Here is an 18,511-nt window from a genome sequence, read left to right on the forward strand (position 1 = left end):
GTACTGCTGTGTATGGACAGGGTACTGAGTGAAAGGTTTGTGTGTCAGTACTGCCGTACAAGGGTGGACGGACGAATACTCATAGCTATGGCGGAAGTGACTGTCTGTCAATACACAGCAATTAACTGGTACATTAAACACACGAAACTGGCGTTTCACAATACGTCAACGGTTGGGCAAATATCTGCAGATTTCTCAGAGTGTTTGCGTGTTGTTATCGAGAAACATGCCAACCATTCTTCAAAGACATAATTGATTGATTGCGAAGGCTATATATTTTTAAAAATGTAAATTCCTCTAAATTCGCAATATCGGTAGGTCGGTCGTGGTCTCTCGAGGAGAGAAGAAATCAGGTCCAGCGGGATTAAAACACCGAGTGTTATCGCCAATTCCGACTTTCACAAAAGAACTTTTCATCTTTTTGGTGTAGTCATGGGTGACTTGACGGCGGTACTTTTACTGCAGTAATAGCTAATGGGTAACTGACTTTCACAGTCGAGTGTACGCTGACTTTGGGGAAGTTTTACGTTACACAAGGGAGCTAAAAGTTAACAGGGGTGAGCTGCTCGAATAAAAAGGTTTTTCGAGAGTCATTAAAGTAGGAATAAACAATACTGTTTCCTTTGAAGGTTAAGTGATCGAGTTTGGCGTTATACACTGTATCCTTGACCATATATCCTGATACTTTTCTCTTCGCTAGTTAACGTCAGATACGTTGCAGGCATCTAGTTTAACTTTTAAAGGGACTGTTATCGCTGTGTATTAAGTCTAGTAGTCGAATCGTGGAATTTATCTGAATGCAATCGGACTGCTGCAGTCCTCAGTCCTGACTGAGTTGTGATTTTTAAGCCTTGACTCGCAATATGAGACGGATCCTTCATCAAAAACAACTTAGCCAATGCAGAAGTGCAGAGAACTGACTCATTTCTGCCGATTACCAATAAAAAAAGAAAACAAAATAAAAAGTTACCCGAGGGTAAGATCGAACCTGGACCGCCCGCGTGGCAAGCGTGCCCACTAAAGGCAAAACCATTTCCTGTGTTGCCATAACGTATAAACTGACCGGTATATGAGCTACGCGTGGAACTTCAGAGCCTTTTTTCTCGGAATCTTCTGGCTTGTGTGCTTTAACATTCTTGAGATATACTACTAACCTGAGAAGTCTCATCCAGAAGTGAGTTTCCAAGACCGTAGTGTCACCTTGTAAGAGTTGTGTTACAGATGACTTGAGTAGAATGTTTCCGCGAAGAACTTCGAAGAAATACGCCTCGATATATTTTGATCTCATTACTTCTAACTTGCGTCTGAATAGTTAAAAGCAAAAGATCCAAAATCTCAAAGTTTCATAGGGGTATTTTGATAACAGAAATTTTCAAGAGTATCGCGAATATAAAAAGTTTCAGGCAGCTGGGGGCCTGTCTGCAATACACGTCATTTAAAACTCAATAATTTTAAAAAATTCTTAAGATTTTATTTTATTTATTCGTGTCAGAAGCATTTACAAATTACAAAAAATGTACAATATTTACATGTCGTGTATATATATATATATATATATATATATATATATATATATATATATATATATATATAGGGTGTTACGAAAAGGTACGGCCAAACTTTCAGGAAACATTCCTCACACACAAATAAAGAAAAGATGGTATGTGGACATGTGTCCGGAAACGCTTAATTTCCATGTTAGAGCTCATTTTAGTTTCGTCAGTATGTACTGTACTTCCTCGATTCAGCGCCAGTTGGCCCAGTTGAAGGAAGGTAAAGTTGACTTCGGTGCTTGTCTTGACATGCGACTCATTTCTCTACTGTACTAACATCAAGCACATCAGTACGTAACATCAACAGGTTAGTGTTCATCACGAACGTGGTTTTGCAGTCAGTGCAATGTTTACAAATGCGGAGTTGCAGATGCCCATTTGATGTATGGATTAGCACGGGGCAATAGCCGTGGCGCGGTACGTTTGTATCGAGACAGATTTCCAGTACGAAGGTGTCCCGATAGGAAGACGTTCGAAGCAATTGATCGGCGTCTTAGGGAACACGGAACATTCCAGCCTATGACTCGCGACTGGGGAAGACCTAGAACGACGAGGACACCTGCAATGGACGAGGCAATTCTTCGTGCAGTTGACGATAACCCTAATGTCAGCGTCAGAGAAGTTGCTGCTGTACAAGGTAACGTTGACCACGGCACTGTATGGAGAGTGCTACAGGAGAACCAGTTGTTTCCGTACCATGTACAGCATGTGCAGGCACTATCAGCAGCTGATTGGCCTCCACGGGTACACTTCTGCGAATGGTTCATCAAACAACGTGTCAATCCTCATTTCAGTGCAAATGTTCTCTTTACGGATGAGGCTTCATTCCAACGTGATCAAATTGTAAATTTTCACAATCAACATGTGTGGGCTGACGAGAATCCGCACGCAATTGTGCAATCACGCCATCAACACAACACAGATTTTCTGTGAACGTTTGGGCAGGCATTGTTGGTGATGTCTTGATTGGGCCCCATGTTCTTCCACCTACGCTCAATGGAGCACGTTATCATGATTTCGTACGGGATACTCTACCTGTGCTGCTAGAACATGTGCCTTTACACGTACGACACAACATGTGGTTCATGCACGATGGAGCTCCTGCACATTTCAGTCGAAGTGTTCGTACGCTTCTCAACAACAGATTCGGTGACCGATGGATTGGTAGAGGCGGGCCAATTCCATGGCCTCCACGCTCTCCTGACCTCAACCTTCTTGACTTTCATTTATGGGGACATTTGAAAGCTCTTGTCTACGCAACCCCGGTACCAAATGTAGAGACTCTTCGTGCTCGTATTGTGGACGACTGTGATACAATACGCCATTCTCCAGGGCTGCATCATCAGCAGATCAGGGATTCCATGCGACGGAGGGTGGATGCATGTATCCTCGCTAACGGAGGACATTTTGAACATTTCCTGTAACAAAGTGTTTGAAGTCACGCTGGTACGTTCTGTTGCTGTGTGTTTCCATTCCATGATTAATGTGATTTGAAGAGAAGTAATAAAATGAGCTTTAACATGAAAAGTAAGCGTTTCCGGACACATGTCCACATAACATATTTCCTTTCTTTGTGTGCGAGGAATGTTTCCTGAAAGTTTGGCCGTACCTTTTTGTAACACCCTGTATATATATATATATATATATATATATATATATATAAGAAAATTATTTACACTTTTGCCGCCCAGAAGTTAGCGACCTTTATTGCATTTGGCGTTGCATGCAGCAGGTCTTCTGTTGCGCATGTTGCTGGACATTCGGTACACTGGAGCAGGTGGAAGGTCTTCTGCGTTGCTCCAGACTCACAGAGTGACGGCTCTTCTAGGAAACCCCATTGAGTCAGATTGCTCTTACATTTCGTGACACCCGAGCGTAGTCTGTTGAGGGATCTCCATGTACTCCAATTCTCTGTGTAGCCAGGTGGTAGTCTTTCGCTTGGTGTAATCCATCCCACAGTACCGTAAGCCTTGCACGCCATAGTTGGATTCGGCATTGCTGTGGTGCCCCAACTAGAGCCTCGGTAGATCTGAGGAAGCTCTTTCTGGATTTTAGTCATGGGTTTGCTGGTTGATAGCCAGGGGGGTGAGCTTCAGGAGTTTCTGATTTTTCCTTCTCACTTTTTGCTGCTACCTCTCGGCAGATTTCGGGGGGTGCAATTCCCACGAGGCTGTACAGTTCATCCAGAGGAGTAGGCTTCAGGCACCCCGTGATGATACGACAAGTACCATTAAGAGCGACGTCTACTGTTCTCTCATGGCAAGAATTAACAGAAAGGCAGGCAGTAATTGACGGAAAATCATCTAGTAAAACTGAAGTTCCCTAGGGATGTGTTATAGGCCCTCTGTTGTTCCTAATCTGCATTAACGATGTAGAGGTCAATCCGAGAAGCTCTTTTAGACTGTTTGCAGATGATGATATCATTTACAGTCTAGTGAAGTCATCAGAAGATCAATACTAATTGCAAAATGACTTAGACTCGATATGTGTATGGTACGAAAAGTAGCAGTTGTCTCTCACTAAGCAAAAGGGTGTGGTCATCCACATGAGTGCTAAAAGGAAACCGTTAAATTTCGGTTACGTGATGAATCACACAAATGTAAAGGCTTTCAGTTCGACTAAATACTAGTATTAATAATTACGAATAACTTCAGTTGAAACGACCCCATAAATAATGTCGTGGGGAAGGCAAACCGAAGACTTCGTTTTATTGACAGAACGCTTAGAGGATGCAACAGGTCTACTAAAGAGAGTGCCTACACTGCGCTTGCCCATCCTTTGCTTGAGTTATGCTACGCTGTATGGTACCCTTACCAGATAGAACTGACGGAGGACATCGAAAAAATTCAAAGGATGCCGGCTCGTTTTGTATTATAGCGAAATGGTGCAGAGAGCGTCACGGATATGATAATGTGAAAATATTTTATTGTCGGCAACCTACACAGGAAAAAATGATCATCATAATAAAATAACTGAAATCAGAGCTCATACAGGAAACTTTAAGCGTTCATTCTTCCCAAGAGCTGTTAAAAGAGTGAACGGTAGAGAAATAGACTACATGTGTTTCGAAGAACCTTCTGCCAGGCACTTAAAGTGCGAAGTGCAGAGCAGTCACATAGATGTAGATGAAGTGAACTTGAGAAAGTTTTGCTTCACGTATCACCACAGGCGTACAACGTGGAAAGTGAATTTCAAGCTGGAACTACTACTTCCGTTATCAGCTAGTTCTCGACAACAGGCAGTTACATCGTGGTACGTCAGACTCGTTTACGACGACAAGATGGCGGAAAACAGCAAAGCAGAAAATGTGCCGAGCGTGGAACTCGTTCCGTATTGTTTGAACAGCAGCTGGTCAAGCGTTCAGTTGTGAAATAAAAGCAGTATCTCTTCCAGAACTTGAGGCACAGTCAGAGTGAAAAGGCGACATCACGTGTGAACTTTACTGGAGTACACCACGGGTCAATGTGGCGAAAAGCCAGTCTGACCTGAGGAACCTGCCTCGGATGAGATTCTGCGAAATTTACTGAGATTATACGTCTTATCGTGCTTTTGCATAAATCGATGTTCGAAGATTAACGATATTAATTATGGAAAGACAAGCAACTAAAGAAACGAAGCCGCGTAACAGACAATTATCAATAGCAGACTGAAAGCGTTATGAATGAGTTATTTGGAGAAAGACTAAATATTTGCTTGAAACAAATATGTGACGGAAAGCTTATGAGTCATATGTACCAGATATTTCGAAAAAAAAATCAAGTATCTTTGTTTTACTTTCTTCCCTAACGTCTCACTGAATTTCACTGGAATTTCAATGAAGTGCTTAAAACACCGTTACGTTAATAGGACCAGTACCACCACCACCACCACCACCACCACCACCATCACTGTCGTCGTCACGATCATCATGACAGTTGGTCCATTTTATTGGATGGGTCAGCAAACGACGCTTCTTCACCAATTACGACTCTTAAATTGCTCTTCATCTTCGATAGTGTCCCAGGTATGCCCTCTGCTCGATGTCAGCTTCCACTGAGGCTTGGTCTTCCTCATGGTCTTTTACACCGTTCACTACTCTTGCTAGCCTGTTGGAATTAATGTGTCACATGTCCGTAACATATCACATGCTGTAAGGTCCTTTTGTCTAGATGTCTGACAACTTGTGCCTGTTTTCGCATTTCCACATTTTGTATTCTATCCCTCAGTTTTTTTTCCGACTAAGCTACGAACAAACTTCATCTTAAATGCTTGAATTTTGCTGATATCTTTCCTTCTCATGGTACATGTTTCGCAACCATAATTACGTCAAATGGGAAAATATTAGGTTTCACAGCTGACTCTTTACTTTTTAACCCAACGATGTTCTACAAGCACGTCTCTGTATCTTAAAATCAATTTTATTCGGCTTTAGCACATCGAACTTACGTACTTCCCCCGTAAGTGAAATTCGCAAGGGATCAGCCCGCGTCTGATGTTAAACTCACTTGCATGAAGGTATTACAAGAAACACACTATAAAATATATAATTTAATAAGTAAAATATTCGCACGGACAGATCAATAGTCTACCGTAGGATGATAAGAGAGTTCGAAGGATTAATTAACGATTTGTAGATTGTGGCGCGAGTCATCCCACCATTTAATGAATTAAAGTAATCAAAACTGTACACAGTTCAGTAACATGCAACGCGCTTTCATTAAACTATAGTGACAGCAATCTGATTTTCATAAAGGAAACATTTCTCTCGGTGGGAGTTGACTACTACGGGAATTAAAACAGTTCCTCAGTATTAGCTTCGTCAAAAAATGTTTAATACTAGGAAAAAAAGGTAAATGGTAGGGACTCTTCCCTACAAGGAAACCACATACATGGTACAGTTTGACGTACGTGAAATTGGCTTTATCTATAGTTTAAACAGGCAAAGAGCAAGTATTACGATGTAACCTTCCGATGTTCGTTACTGCGTTAGTTGAGGAGAGTTAAAATTTCAGTCGCTGAAAATGAAGTCATAAATTTAGTTACTCTTTAAGAATGTGGGGTCAATGGAAGACATTGTGTCTGATGGTCTCTGCAAGCAACCTCTGACGCATGATGCGAGGTGGTGTAGGGTTTTTATGACGTTTGACTTTTATGCGGAAGAACAGTGTTTGTCTCTACGTGCAACTATCCCGATAGAGGTGTTCCATGGTTTCCGTAAACCCCTTCAGAATAACATTGTGCCGCTTCCTTCTACCACCCTTGCTCACCAGAAAAATACGCCCCACTCTAATGATCTCAATGTGAACGGCAAGCCGACTTCCCAGATATTTCATGGATTAGGTTCTGTAAATAAATTGGTTTTGAAAACGAAACGTCTCATGTTTGCCAAACTCCAAGTCATTCACCTGGTGACCCTTTACACACAGCTGTCTTTGACAAATATGTACTATTTTTACACCAAAATCAGAGATCGGTCTGTGAAGAACGCGACGAAAGTATCTACAGTACTATAGGGAAATGGTGGAGGGGCCTTGACACTCTACTCTCCAACTTCGACCTTTCTTCTCATATGAGAAATGGGGAACAATATTGACTCACGTGCTACCATGGATACTCTGGCCCTATTTCTCCTTGTAGTTACACACGAGGAGAACCTGGAGGCACACAACAGTTTCCAAGTAATCCATGAACAGTGGTATTTGTAATTTTTCTGGAAACTAGGTCCATTCTTCTTCACTCCTCATCCCATATAAAACGTTAGGTGTCAGGCTCATATATACTCTTAACTTTTAAATACACTCGCAAACAGTCTTCAAATTACCAAATCAACTACTTCCAGGTGCCCAATAACACTTATTTATTTACTTACTGTCAACCCGCCGACGAAAATTTTTTATTTATTTACTGTTTCAACCTCTCCAGGGGCACTTATTTATTTATTTATTTATTGTGTGCCAAAAGTAGAACGAAAGAAACATGCTATGAGAAATAATGTATAGAAGATCGATACAGACAATTTCAGTCTCACATCTGAGGTCCGCAATCACTGGAGAACATCTGTGGACGCCGTGCTGACATCTTGCCGATGGCTGCAGACAATCCCAGGCTACATTCTAACAACAAAGAATACTTTAACGATATTCAACAAAATGTCTTACAAAGGATATGGAGGTAGTCTACAAGAGGATACCTGGTGCTACGCTGGAGTGCTTTGAATGACAATGCAGCTAGCTCTACAAAACTTGAGGACGAGACAGATAAAATAAAATGAGATATTAATTACTCAGTGGAAATAAAGTGTGGGAGCATGTTGCCAGAGGTCTCCCAGTCGTGCACAAAAAAGTTAGATGTCACTGCAGTGAGGTCAGCGTGTTTGTAGCGTCAAGATGAGGCAGTTGAAGCACTGTGGTGTTCTACATTACAACATGACCTGTTAACAACATGTGGATTGGCTCAGACGGGGCAGAATCATCGGGAAACTGGAAGAAGGACGAAGCATGACGAGTGTAGCCCAGGTGTTTGGTACTGCTCACATGTTTGTTTCACGTGCATGGGGAGCGTTCAGAACCGAAGGCGCTGCTGCCCGAAGGACAGGAGGTGGTCGATCACGTTCGGCTACAGTAGCACATGACCGCTGCATTGTTCAATAGGCAGGAAGAGACCCACGTCAAACAATGGGTGCAACTGAGAGCACATTAAACAGGACTGCAGGGCATGCAATCTCACGTTCCACAGCGGCAAGGCTACTGTTTGGAGGTTGTGTCCTGGCCCGACGACCTGTACATCGTGGCGCCGTTCGCTATGGTTGCCAGAGCATAGGGTTTGAGCCAGCGACGAGTGGGATCGCGTGCTCTACTCGGATGAGAACAAATTCAGTCTGAGTAGTGATTCTGGATGTATCCTTACACGGTGAAAGGTCGGCACGCCTAATGATCCGAGGAATCGACAATGATCATTTTGGTGGTCCAGGTGTGATGGTGTGGGGAGGTATAATCTTGCATGGGCGTCCTGACATTGACACTTATCAGGTCAACGTTACTGTTACATAACACTCCTGTCCCATGTGCGTCTTTCCAGTGGTGCATTCGGCTCTCACTTCATTTTTATGGGTGACGACATGCAAACGCATCGAACAGAGCAGGTGCTGGAGCTCTTGGCACAAAAGGATATTCGCCGAATGGACTGGCTTGCCCAGTTCCCTGACTTTAACGCTAACGAGAACTTGTGGGATGCATTGGGGAAATGCAGTGCTGCACATTCATATGCGCCAACGAATTTTCCAGCAATTCTCAACCGTCCTGGCGGAGGAATGGAATCTCCTACCACAAGAAGTCCTTATCAGCCTTGAAGCCTGCATGAGAGCACGTAGCAGAGCATTGACTGCCGTCCTTGGGATCACAATCCTATTAAGAATCACGTCCTGCCGCTTCTAATGTCCGTGGAACCATCGTGAATTGTGATGAGCTCAGAGTAATTATTGCCCTTGAATTAAAATGTCACTTCTGTCCGTCTGATTGTTGTGTTTTTCTTTCAGAAACTTTCTGTACAATACTGTAGCAGTTCTTACTATGTATGGAGCAAGTTTCGTCGAACTATATTACTAGGCAGTGAAACATCATGGGAAAGTTACTTTCGTCCTTAAGTGTTGCACACCAGTGCACACAGTGTCCCACAGAACAAGATTACATCCCCACAAATACCACCACCCCCCGCATGCCCTCTACCCCGTACGTTTCGTAAAAGCGTCGAGACAAACGTAGCAAGTGGAAGAGCCGGAACGATGGTGTGAGTTTCCTTGATTTTGGTAATACTTTCAACTTTTTTACACACCGAGATATCGAAGCAACAATGGTGTTTTCAATGCAACAATGCCCTTCTTTTTTACGACATTCTACAGCTCTATAGAATACATCTACATACATACTCCGCAATCCACCACAAGATGGGTGCCGGAGGTTACCTCGTACCACAACTAGCATCTTCTCTCCCTGTTCCACTCCCAAACAGAACGAGGGAAAAATGACTATCTATATGCCTCTGTACGAGCCCTAATCTCTCTTATCTTATCTTTGTGGTCTTTCCGCGAAATGTAAGTTGGCGGCAGTAAAATTGTACTGATGTCAGCCTCAAATGCTGGTTCTCTAAATTTCCTCAGTAGCGATTCACGAAAAGAACGCCTCCTTTCCTCTAGAGACTCCCACCCGAGTTCCTGAAGCATTTCTGTAACACTCGCATGATGATCAAACCTACCAGTAACAAATCTAGCAGCCCGCCTCTGAATTGCTTTTATGTCCTCCCTCAATCCGACTGATAGGGATCCCAAACGCTCGAGCAATACTCAAGAATAGATCGTATTAGTGTTTTATAAGCGGTCTCCTTTACAGATGAACCATATCTTCCCAAAATTCTACCAATGAACCGAAGACGACTATCCGCCTTCCCCACAACTGCCATTATATGCTTGTCCCGCTTCATATCGCTCTGCTATGTTACGCCCAAATATCTAATCGACGTGACTGTGTCAAGCGCTACACTACTAATGGAGTATTCAAACATTACGGGATTGTTTTTGCCATTCATCTGCATTAATTTACATTTATCTATATTTAGAGTTATCTGCCATTCTTTACACCAATCACAAATCCTGTCCAAGTCATCTTGTATCCTCCTACAGTCACTCAACTACGACACCTTCCCGTACACCACAGCATCATCAGCAAACAGCCGCACATTGCTATCCACCCTATCCAAAAGATCAATGTCATAACTTTCGGTAATGTTTGCAGAGAAACCTTCCTCAAAACGGAGCAGCAAATTTACAACATGTGATGACCAAGGTGCCAACTAAGGTATCGCCCCATTATTCTGGGGTCACGTCTTACTGTTGGTGGAGGTTAAACTGTTAGTTCATGGTCGCCAGATCCTTCATATTTAACGCATTCCCACCCTTTCTTTCGAAATGTTTCAACACAAATGCTGTATCATATTAAAAAGTACATCTTTTCTCTCGGTTAACTGCATTTATAAACCACGGAAAAACTGTGTTTGATATCTTTATCGGCTTATGTAACATATAGCAAATACATATGATGTGGAACAGCCTGCAGTACATACCGGTCCGAATGCTAACGCAGCGCCGTCTACGTGATTGTTGCCCTGACATACGCCGCAGTTACTGAAACAATACTGCCATGACAATTAGTAGCTTTGTGTCTGTACAGGATGAGACAGCGCTGCGACTCGCCGCTGTCGGCACAGCTGTAACTATGCCAGTCGACGTCGGCTGGATTAAAACGCCGGGGAGCCCCTGGAGGGAGAATAATTCTGACGTGCGAGTCTGTCTACAGGGGAACAAAGAACCTGAACACTGCACAGGCCAGCACCAAACATGACCGACGCCAGCGACCGAACAACTAAGCACGCACGCTCGCCTCGCGTGTCACGTCCGTGACACTCTTCCCCCTGTTTCGTGATAATACCAAACGACGTCCCCTTCTATGTACTTTTCGATAGCCGTCGTCAATACTATTTGGTAAGGATACCATACAGTACAGCAATACTCTAGCAGAGGACGAATTACCGTAGTGCAGGCAGTCTCTCTAGTAGATCTAATGCATCTTATAAGCGGTCTGCAAATAAAATGCAGTCTTTGGTTCGCTTTCCGCATAACATTATCTGTGATCGTTCCCATTTGACTTATTTGTAATCTCTAACTATGTAGGTGAAATAACAGCCTTTATATTTACGTTATTTGTCGCGTAAACGAAATTTAGCGGATTCCTTTTGGTACTCCTGTGGATGTGCTTTTCATTATTTAGATTCAATTGCCACTTTTCGCAGCACACGTATCTTCTTTAAATCATCTAAATCATTTTGCAATTGGTTTTGATCTCCTCATAACCCTAGACGGTAAATGAAAGCATCTTCTGCAAAAAAATCGAAGATGGTTGTTCAGACTGTCTCCTAAATAATTTATATAGATTAATAACAGCAGAGGGTCTATATAACACTTCCTTGGGGAACGCCACATATCACTTCCCTTTTACTCGACCATTTTCCCTCGATTACTACGTACTGCGAGCTTTCTGACAGGATATCAAGAATCCAGTCGTACAACTGAAACATATTCCATAGGCACGCAGTCTGATTAAACGGTGTGAAAAATGTTCTGGAAATGTAGAAATGTGGAATCAATCTGAGATTCTCTGTCGACAGCATTCATTACTTCGTGCGAATAAAGAGCAAGTTAAGAACGATATTTTCTGTATTCTGACTACTTGTCAATAAAATAACTTATAATGTTAGTGAAAAAAACCTGCTGCAAATCGACGTCCGTGATATGGGGCTGTAATTCACCAGATTACTCCTCCTCCACTTCTTGACTAATGGAGTGACCTATGCAATTTCCAGTCTTTTGGTACGGATCTTTCGTCGAGCACACAGTTGTATATGATTGCTAAGTATCGGGCTACAATATCAGCATACTCTGGCATGAACCTAATTGGTATACTTTATGGACCGGAAGACTTGCCTTTATTAAGTGATTTAAGCTGCTTCACTGCACCGAGGATATCTATTTCTCAGTTATTTTTGCTGGCAGTTGTTCTTAATTCGAAATCTGAAATATTTCGGCTTCTTTGGTGAAGAAATTTCGGAAAAAACATGTTTACTAACTCCTCTTTAGAGACACTGTCATCGACAACCTTACCATTGCTATCGCACATTGAAAGTACTGATTGTGTCTGGCCTCTGATGTACTTTACGTATGAGCACAATCTCTTTGGATATTCTGTCAGATTTAAAGACAGACTTTCCTTGTGGATACTATTAAAAGCATCTCGCGTTGAAGGCCGCAGTAAATTTCGAGCTCCATTAAAACATCGCCAATCTTAGAAAATTTGCGTTCTTTTAAATTTGGCGCGCTTTTTTCGTTGCTTCTGCAACAGTGTCTGATCTGTTTTGTGTACCACGGAGGATCAAAACCATCTCCTATTAATTTTTTTATGTGTACGTCTTTCAACTGCCGTCTATACTATGTCTTGGAATTTAAGCCACATCTTGTCTACGCTTACATAGTTAGTTTGGAATGAGTCAAAGCTGTCTCTTAGGAAGACGTCAAGCGTATTTTTATCTGATTTTTTAAGTCTATATAATGCGTCTATTTTTGATGGCTTCGGATGTTCCGGTATTCAATCTCGCTACAACAAACTAGTTGTTACTAATCCCTGTCTCCCATACGATGCTCCCTATCTGCTCAGGATTATTTGTTGCTAAGAAGTCAAGTATGTTCTCGCAACCGTTTACACTTCGAATGAGCTCCTGAACTATTAGTTCGAAATAATTTTCGGAAAAAGCATTTAGTACGACTTCGAACAATGTTTTATGTCCACTCCCGGCTTTGAACATCTATTTTCGACAATATATGGAAGGTAGACTGAAGTCACTACCAACTATAATTGTACGAGTGGGGTATCCGCTTGAAACAACTTGTTGTTGTTGTTGTTGTTGTTGTTGTCTTCAGTCCTGAGACTGGTTTGATGCAGCTCTCCATGCTACTCTATCCTATGCAAGCTTCTTCATCTCCCAGTACCTACTGCAACCTACATCCTTCTGAATCTGCTTCGTGTATTCATCTCTTGGTCTCCCTCTACGGTTTTTACCCTCCAATACTAAACTGGTGGTCCCTTGATGCCTCAGAACATGTCCTACCAACCGATCCCTTCTTCTAGTCAAGTTGTGCTACAAACTTCTCTTCTCCCCAATCCTATTCAATACTTCCTCATTAGTTATGTGATCTACCCATCTAATCTTCAGCATTCTTCTGTAGCACCACATTTCGAAAGCTTCTATTCTCTTCTTGTCCAAACTATTTATCGTCCATGTTTCACTTCCATACATGGCTACACTCCATACAAATACTTTCAGAAACGACTTCCTGACACTTAAACCTATATCGATGTTAACAAATTTCTCTTCTTCAGAAATGCCTTCCTTGCCATTGACAGTCTACATTTTATATCCTCTCTACTTCGACCATCATCAGTTATTTTGCTCCCCAAATACCAAAACTCCTTTACTACTTTAAGTGTCTCATTTCCTAATCTAATTCCCTCAGCATCACCAGACTTAATTCGACTACATTCCATTATCCTTGTTTTGCTTTTGTTTATGTTCACCTTATATCCTCCTTTCAAGACACTGTCCATTTCGTTCAACTGCTCTTCCAAGTCCTTTGCTGTCTCTGACAGAATTACAATGTCATCGGCGAACCTCAATGTTTTTATTTCTTCTCCATGGATTTTAATGCCTACTCTGAATGTTTCTTTTGTTTCCTTTACTGCTTGCTCAATATACAGATTGAACAACATCGGGGAGAGGCTACGACCCTGTCTCAATCCCTTCCCAACCACTGCTTCCCTTTCATACCCCTCGACTCTTATAACTGCCATTTGGTTCCTGTACAAATTGTAAATAGCTTTTCACTCCCTGTATTTTACCCCTGCCACCTTCAGAATTTGAAAGAGAGTATTCCAGTCAACATTGTCAAAAGCTTTCTCTAAGTCTACAAATGCTAGGAACGTAGGTTTGCCTTTCCTTAATGTACTCTCTAAGATAAGTCGTAGGGTCAGTATTGCCTCACGTGTTCCAACATTTCTACGGAATCGAAACTGATCTTCCCCGAGGTCGGCTTCTACCAGTTTTTCCATTCGTCTGTAAAGAATTCGCGTTAGTATTTTGCAGCTGTGACTTATTAAACTGATAGCTCGGTAATTTTCACATCTGTCAACACCTGCTTTCTTTGGGATTGTAATTATTATATTCTTCTTGACGTCTGAAGGTATTTCGCCTGTCTCATACATTGTGCTCACTAGATGGTAGAATTTTGTTAGGCCTGGCTCTCCCAAGGCTGTCAGTAGTTCTAATGGAATGTTGTCTACTCCCGGGGCTTTGTTGCGACTCACGTCTTTCAGTGCTGTGTCAAACTCTTCACGTAATATTGTATCTCCCATTTCATCTTCATCTACATCCTCTTCCAAGAACATCGCCCTTGTATAGACCCTCTATATACTCCTTCCACCTTTCTGCTTTCCCTTCTTTGCTTAGAACTGGGTTCCCATCTGAGCTCTTGATATTCATACAAGTGGTTCTCTTTTCTCCAAAGGTCTCTTTAATTTTCCTGTAGGCACTATCTATCTTACCCCTAGTGAGATAAGCCTCTACATCCTTACATTTGTCCTCTAGCCATCCCTTCTTAGCCATTTTGCACTTCCTGTCGATCTCATTTTTGAGACGTTTGTATTCCTTTTTGCCTGCTTCATTTACTGCATTTTTATATTTTCTCCTTTCATCAATTAAATTCAGTATTTCTTCTGTTACCCAAGGATTTCTACTAGCCCTCGTCTCTTTACCTACTTGAACCTCTGCTGCCTTCACCACTTCATCCCTCAAAGCTACCCATTCTTCTTCTACTGTATTTCTTTCCCCCATTCTTGTCAATTGTTCCCTTATGCTCTCCCTGAAACTCTGTACAACCTCTGTTTTAGTCAGTTTATCCAGGTCTCATCTCCTTAAATTCCCACCTTTTTGCAGTTTCTTCAGTTTTAATCTACTGTTCATAACCAATAGATTGTGGTCAGAGTCCACATCTGCCCCTGGAAATGTCTTGCAATTTAAAACCTGGTTCCTAAATCTCTGTCTTACCATTATATAATCTATCTGAAACCTGTCAGTCTCCAGGCTTCTTCCATGTATACAATCTTCTTTTATGATTCTTGAACCAAGTGTTAGCTATGATTAGGTTGTGCTCTGTCCAAAATTCTACCAGGCGGCTTCCTCTTTCGTCCTTACCCCCAATCCATATTCACCTACTACGTTTCCTTCTCTCCCTTTTCCTACTGACGAATTCCAGTCACCCATGACTATTAAATTTCTATCTACCTTCCCTATCTGAATAATTTGTTTTATTTCATCATACATTTCTTCAATTTCTTCGTCATCTGCAGAGCTAGTTGGCATATAAACTTGTACTACTGTAGTAGGCGTGGGCTTTGTGTCTATCTTGGCCACAATAATGCGTTCACTATGCTGTTTGTAGTAGCTAACCCGCATTCCTATTTTTTTATTCATTATTAAACCTACTCCTGCATTACCCCTACTTGATTTTGTATTTATAACCCTGTAATCACCTGACCAAAAGTCTTGTTCCTCCTGCCACCGAACTTCACTAATTCCCACTATATCTAACTTTAACCTATCTATTTCGCTTTTTAAATTTTCTAACCTACCTGCCCGATTAAGGGATCTGACGTTCCACGCTCCGATCCGTAGAACTCCAGTTTTCTTTCTCCTGATAACGACATCCTCTCGAGTAGTACCCACCCGGAGATCTTATAAAAGCAATAAACACTCCGTTACTAACTATATTTAATCTAGCCTTTCTTAACACCGTTAAGTCGTTTCTAGAAATTTCAGCTGACCTTATTTCTTATTTCCGGCTTTAGACAGACTTCAGTACCTATAATGACTTGCACTTCAGTGCTTTCTATCAGCGCTTGGAATTCTCGTTCTTTCTCAACAAAGCTACTATAATTTACAATACAAATTGTCTACCCTCGTCCTGTGTCTGCCCTGCACCCATTGAGACTGAAGCCGTTTGTGTACTTTCGCGACATCCTCTAACTCAAAAATCCGCCCAGTCCATCCCACACTGCCGCGGTATCCGCCTCTCGTGTGTAAAGGTCCCCTCACTAGCAAGGGAACTCGCAATCGCATTCCCTCAGATTTAGTGGTAAGAGAGTCCAGTGGACAGCCCATCCAAAACTGAACACAGACCTAGCATGAAAACAGGAAGAAGGTGTACTGAACTGTGAAACAAAAAAACAGCAAAATAGAAACTGTGAACGACCCCAGTGTACACCTCCATATGTCGTCAAACATGCGTCTACGACATATGGAGATTTGGATGTGGCCCTGAGTCGTGCACGGGAAATCCGGGTTCGAATCCGAGTCCGGCACAAATTTTCGCTGTCGTCATTCTGTCCTACAGCTCGTGTTAGTCCTTAATCGAAATTACGAATTCATTTGATGTGTTTCGTAACGGCTGTGGTCGCCGCAGAGCCTGTTCCTTTGGACATGCATGAATGGCCCAAGTCGAGGAATGTGGAGCCTATACAGTTGCAGAACCGTCTGAGACTCTGATTCAGACCCACCACTCGGCTGTGTACCAATGGCCCGCAGTCGGTCGTGTCGACGATGCTACAGATCGTGAGCTCTGCCTTCATTTCACAAACAAGACTAGCTGTCATTACTACTGCAGATAGCCGCCCGAAACAAGAGAGACACTTTTCCGATCCAAAGCGGCACCATCATCAGTACCGACATGAGCCACCATCTGTAGTTGACAGCACCCTGTATGCAAACAGAGGTGTGTGAATTCCTGAGGGACTAAACTGTGGAAGTCATCGGTCCCTAGACTTACACACTACTTAAACTAAGTTATGTTAAGAACAACACAAACTCCCATGCCCGAGGGAGGACTCAAACCTCCGGCGGGAGGAGCCGCGCAATCCGTGACATGGCGCCTCAAACCGCACGGCCACTCCGCGCGGCTCAAACATGAGTGCACGCACGACATTTTCCGTTACTTGGCAGCCATATCTTTATGGAGCCCCACTGTGTGCCTAACGTTGGGGTTCCCAGTTATCCCATCCTCTGTGACTGCCCGGGGAGACTTCTTCTGAAACACGACAAGCGACTACATTTGGCTCAGGATCTTTGTCGGCCTGAAGCCTGTTTGTCAGACGAAACGGGGAGGCCTTTTGATCGGCAGTTGGTGATGCCTCTCGCCGCCTGCCACATCTTTGAACGACCTTCCAGTGCGGTCAGTAACCGAGGTGGCCACTACAGTGGAGGGGGTTGGGGGGTGGGGAGGAAGCACGTAGGATGTGCTGGACGTCCTTGCTGCCCCCCGCCCGCTGAGACGCTTATGACTGAGCCTCAAAACTAGTCACGGTTATCCAGTTATGCAGGTGTATCTCATCACGGAAAAGAGGAGGAGACAAACATATAATCAACCCAATTACATGGCTAAGTAATAATTTTATAGTTTACAGAATGCCACCACGTTCAAGAAAACAAAGATTAGGATAACGTTGTATCGGTATGGAGGTTATTAGTGAAAATGCGCCATGTAAGCTGGAAATGGATGGATGAGCCTCTACGAAAGAACACTGTCGGCACTTGTAACTGACGATTTGATGCTCAGTTCTCCATGATGTCAGATCTACGTCTGAGACACTGTCTCAACCAGCTTTGTAGCAGGTTCGGTTTTCATAGTTTACTGTGTAAGCCACTGTGCACTGTACAATTACTATTCGCACTCTTTCTTGTTCCACTGATGTGTGCAGCAATGCGAGAACAACTGTCTCAACGGGTCGGTTCAAGAACTACTGTTACGTAATCGACCTTTTTGTCCTTGCGTGAAATACTGATCCTCTAACTGTACCCAACAGCGTTTTACAAGAAGAACGTTGCCTTTTCGATAACACTACCTGTTAAGTTTCCAGGAGACTTTCACGACACTTACATGTGGCCTAAACCTGCCTAGTTAAGGAAATACTGCAAGAGTCATTCATAATTTAGTTACAGTTAATAGCAATGAATTTGTCTGTAGTGAGACTCTGGATTATTCATGTCTTTAGTCGGTCTGTTTAAGGATTACTAGCCTCTTCCCAGTGGCTTTGCCCAAATATGCATTCCACACTGATATTGAACACACCGCCGGCCGCGGTGGCCGAGCGGTTCTAGGCGCTACAGTCTGGAACCTCGCGACCGCTACGGTCGCAGGTTCGAATCCTGCGTCGGGCATGGGTGTGTGTGATGTCCCTAGGTTAGTTAGGTTTAAGTAGTTCTAAGTTCTAGGGAACTGATGACCTCAGAAGTTAAGTCCCATAGTGCTCAGAGCCATCTGAACTATATGA

The 18,511-nt window shown here is 42.8% G+C and overlaps 1 protein-coding gene across 1 annotated transcript in view; it reads right to left on the reverse strand.

The window, feature by feature from the left end:
• LOC126419536 (protein FAM13A) overlaps positions 1-7,140 on the reverse strand; it is a 121,617-nt gene extending 114,477 nt beyond the window's left edge. Inside the window, exon 1 of the mRNA XM_050086725.1 lies at positions 7,131-7,140. Within this exon, the coding sequence (XP_049942682.1) occupies positions 7,131-7,140 (10 nt within the window). The remainder of the gene's footprint in view (positions 1-7,130) is intronic.
• Between the last annotated feature and the right edge of the window lie 11,371 nt (positions 7,141-18,511).

Source organism: Schistocerca serialis, chromosome 9 (genome assembly GCF_023864345.2).
Source record: "Schistocerca serialis cubense isolate TAMUIC-IGC-003099 chromosome 9, iqSchSeri2.2, whole genome shotgun sequence".
NCBI lineage: Eukaryota > Metazoa > Arthropoda > Insecta > Orthoptera > Acrididae > Schistocerca > Schistocerca serialis.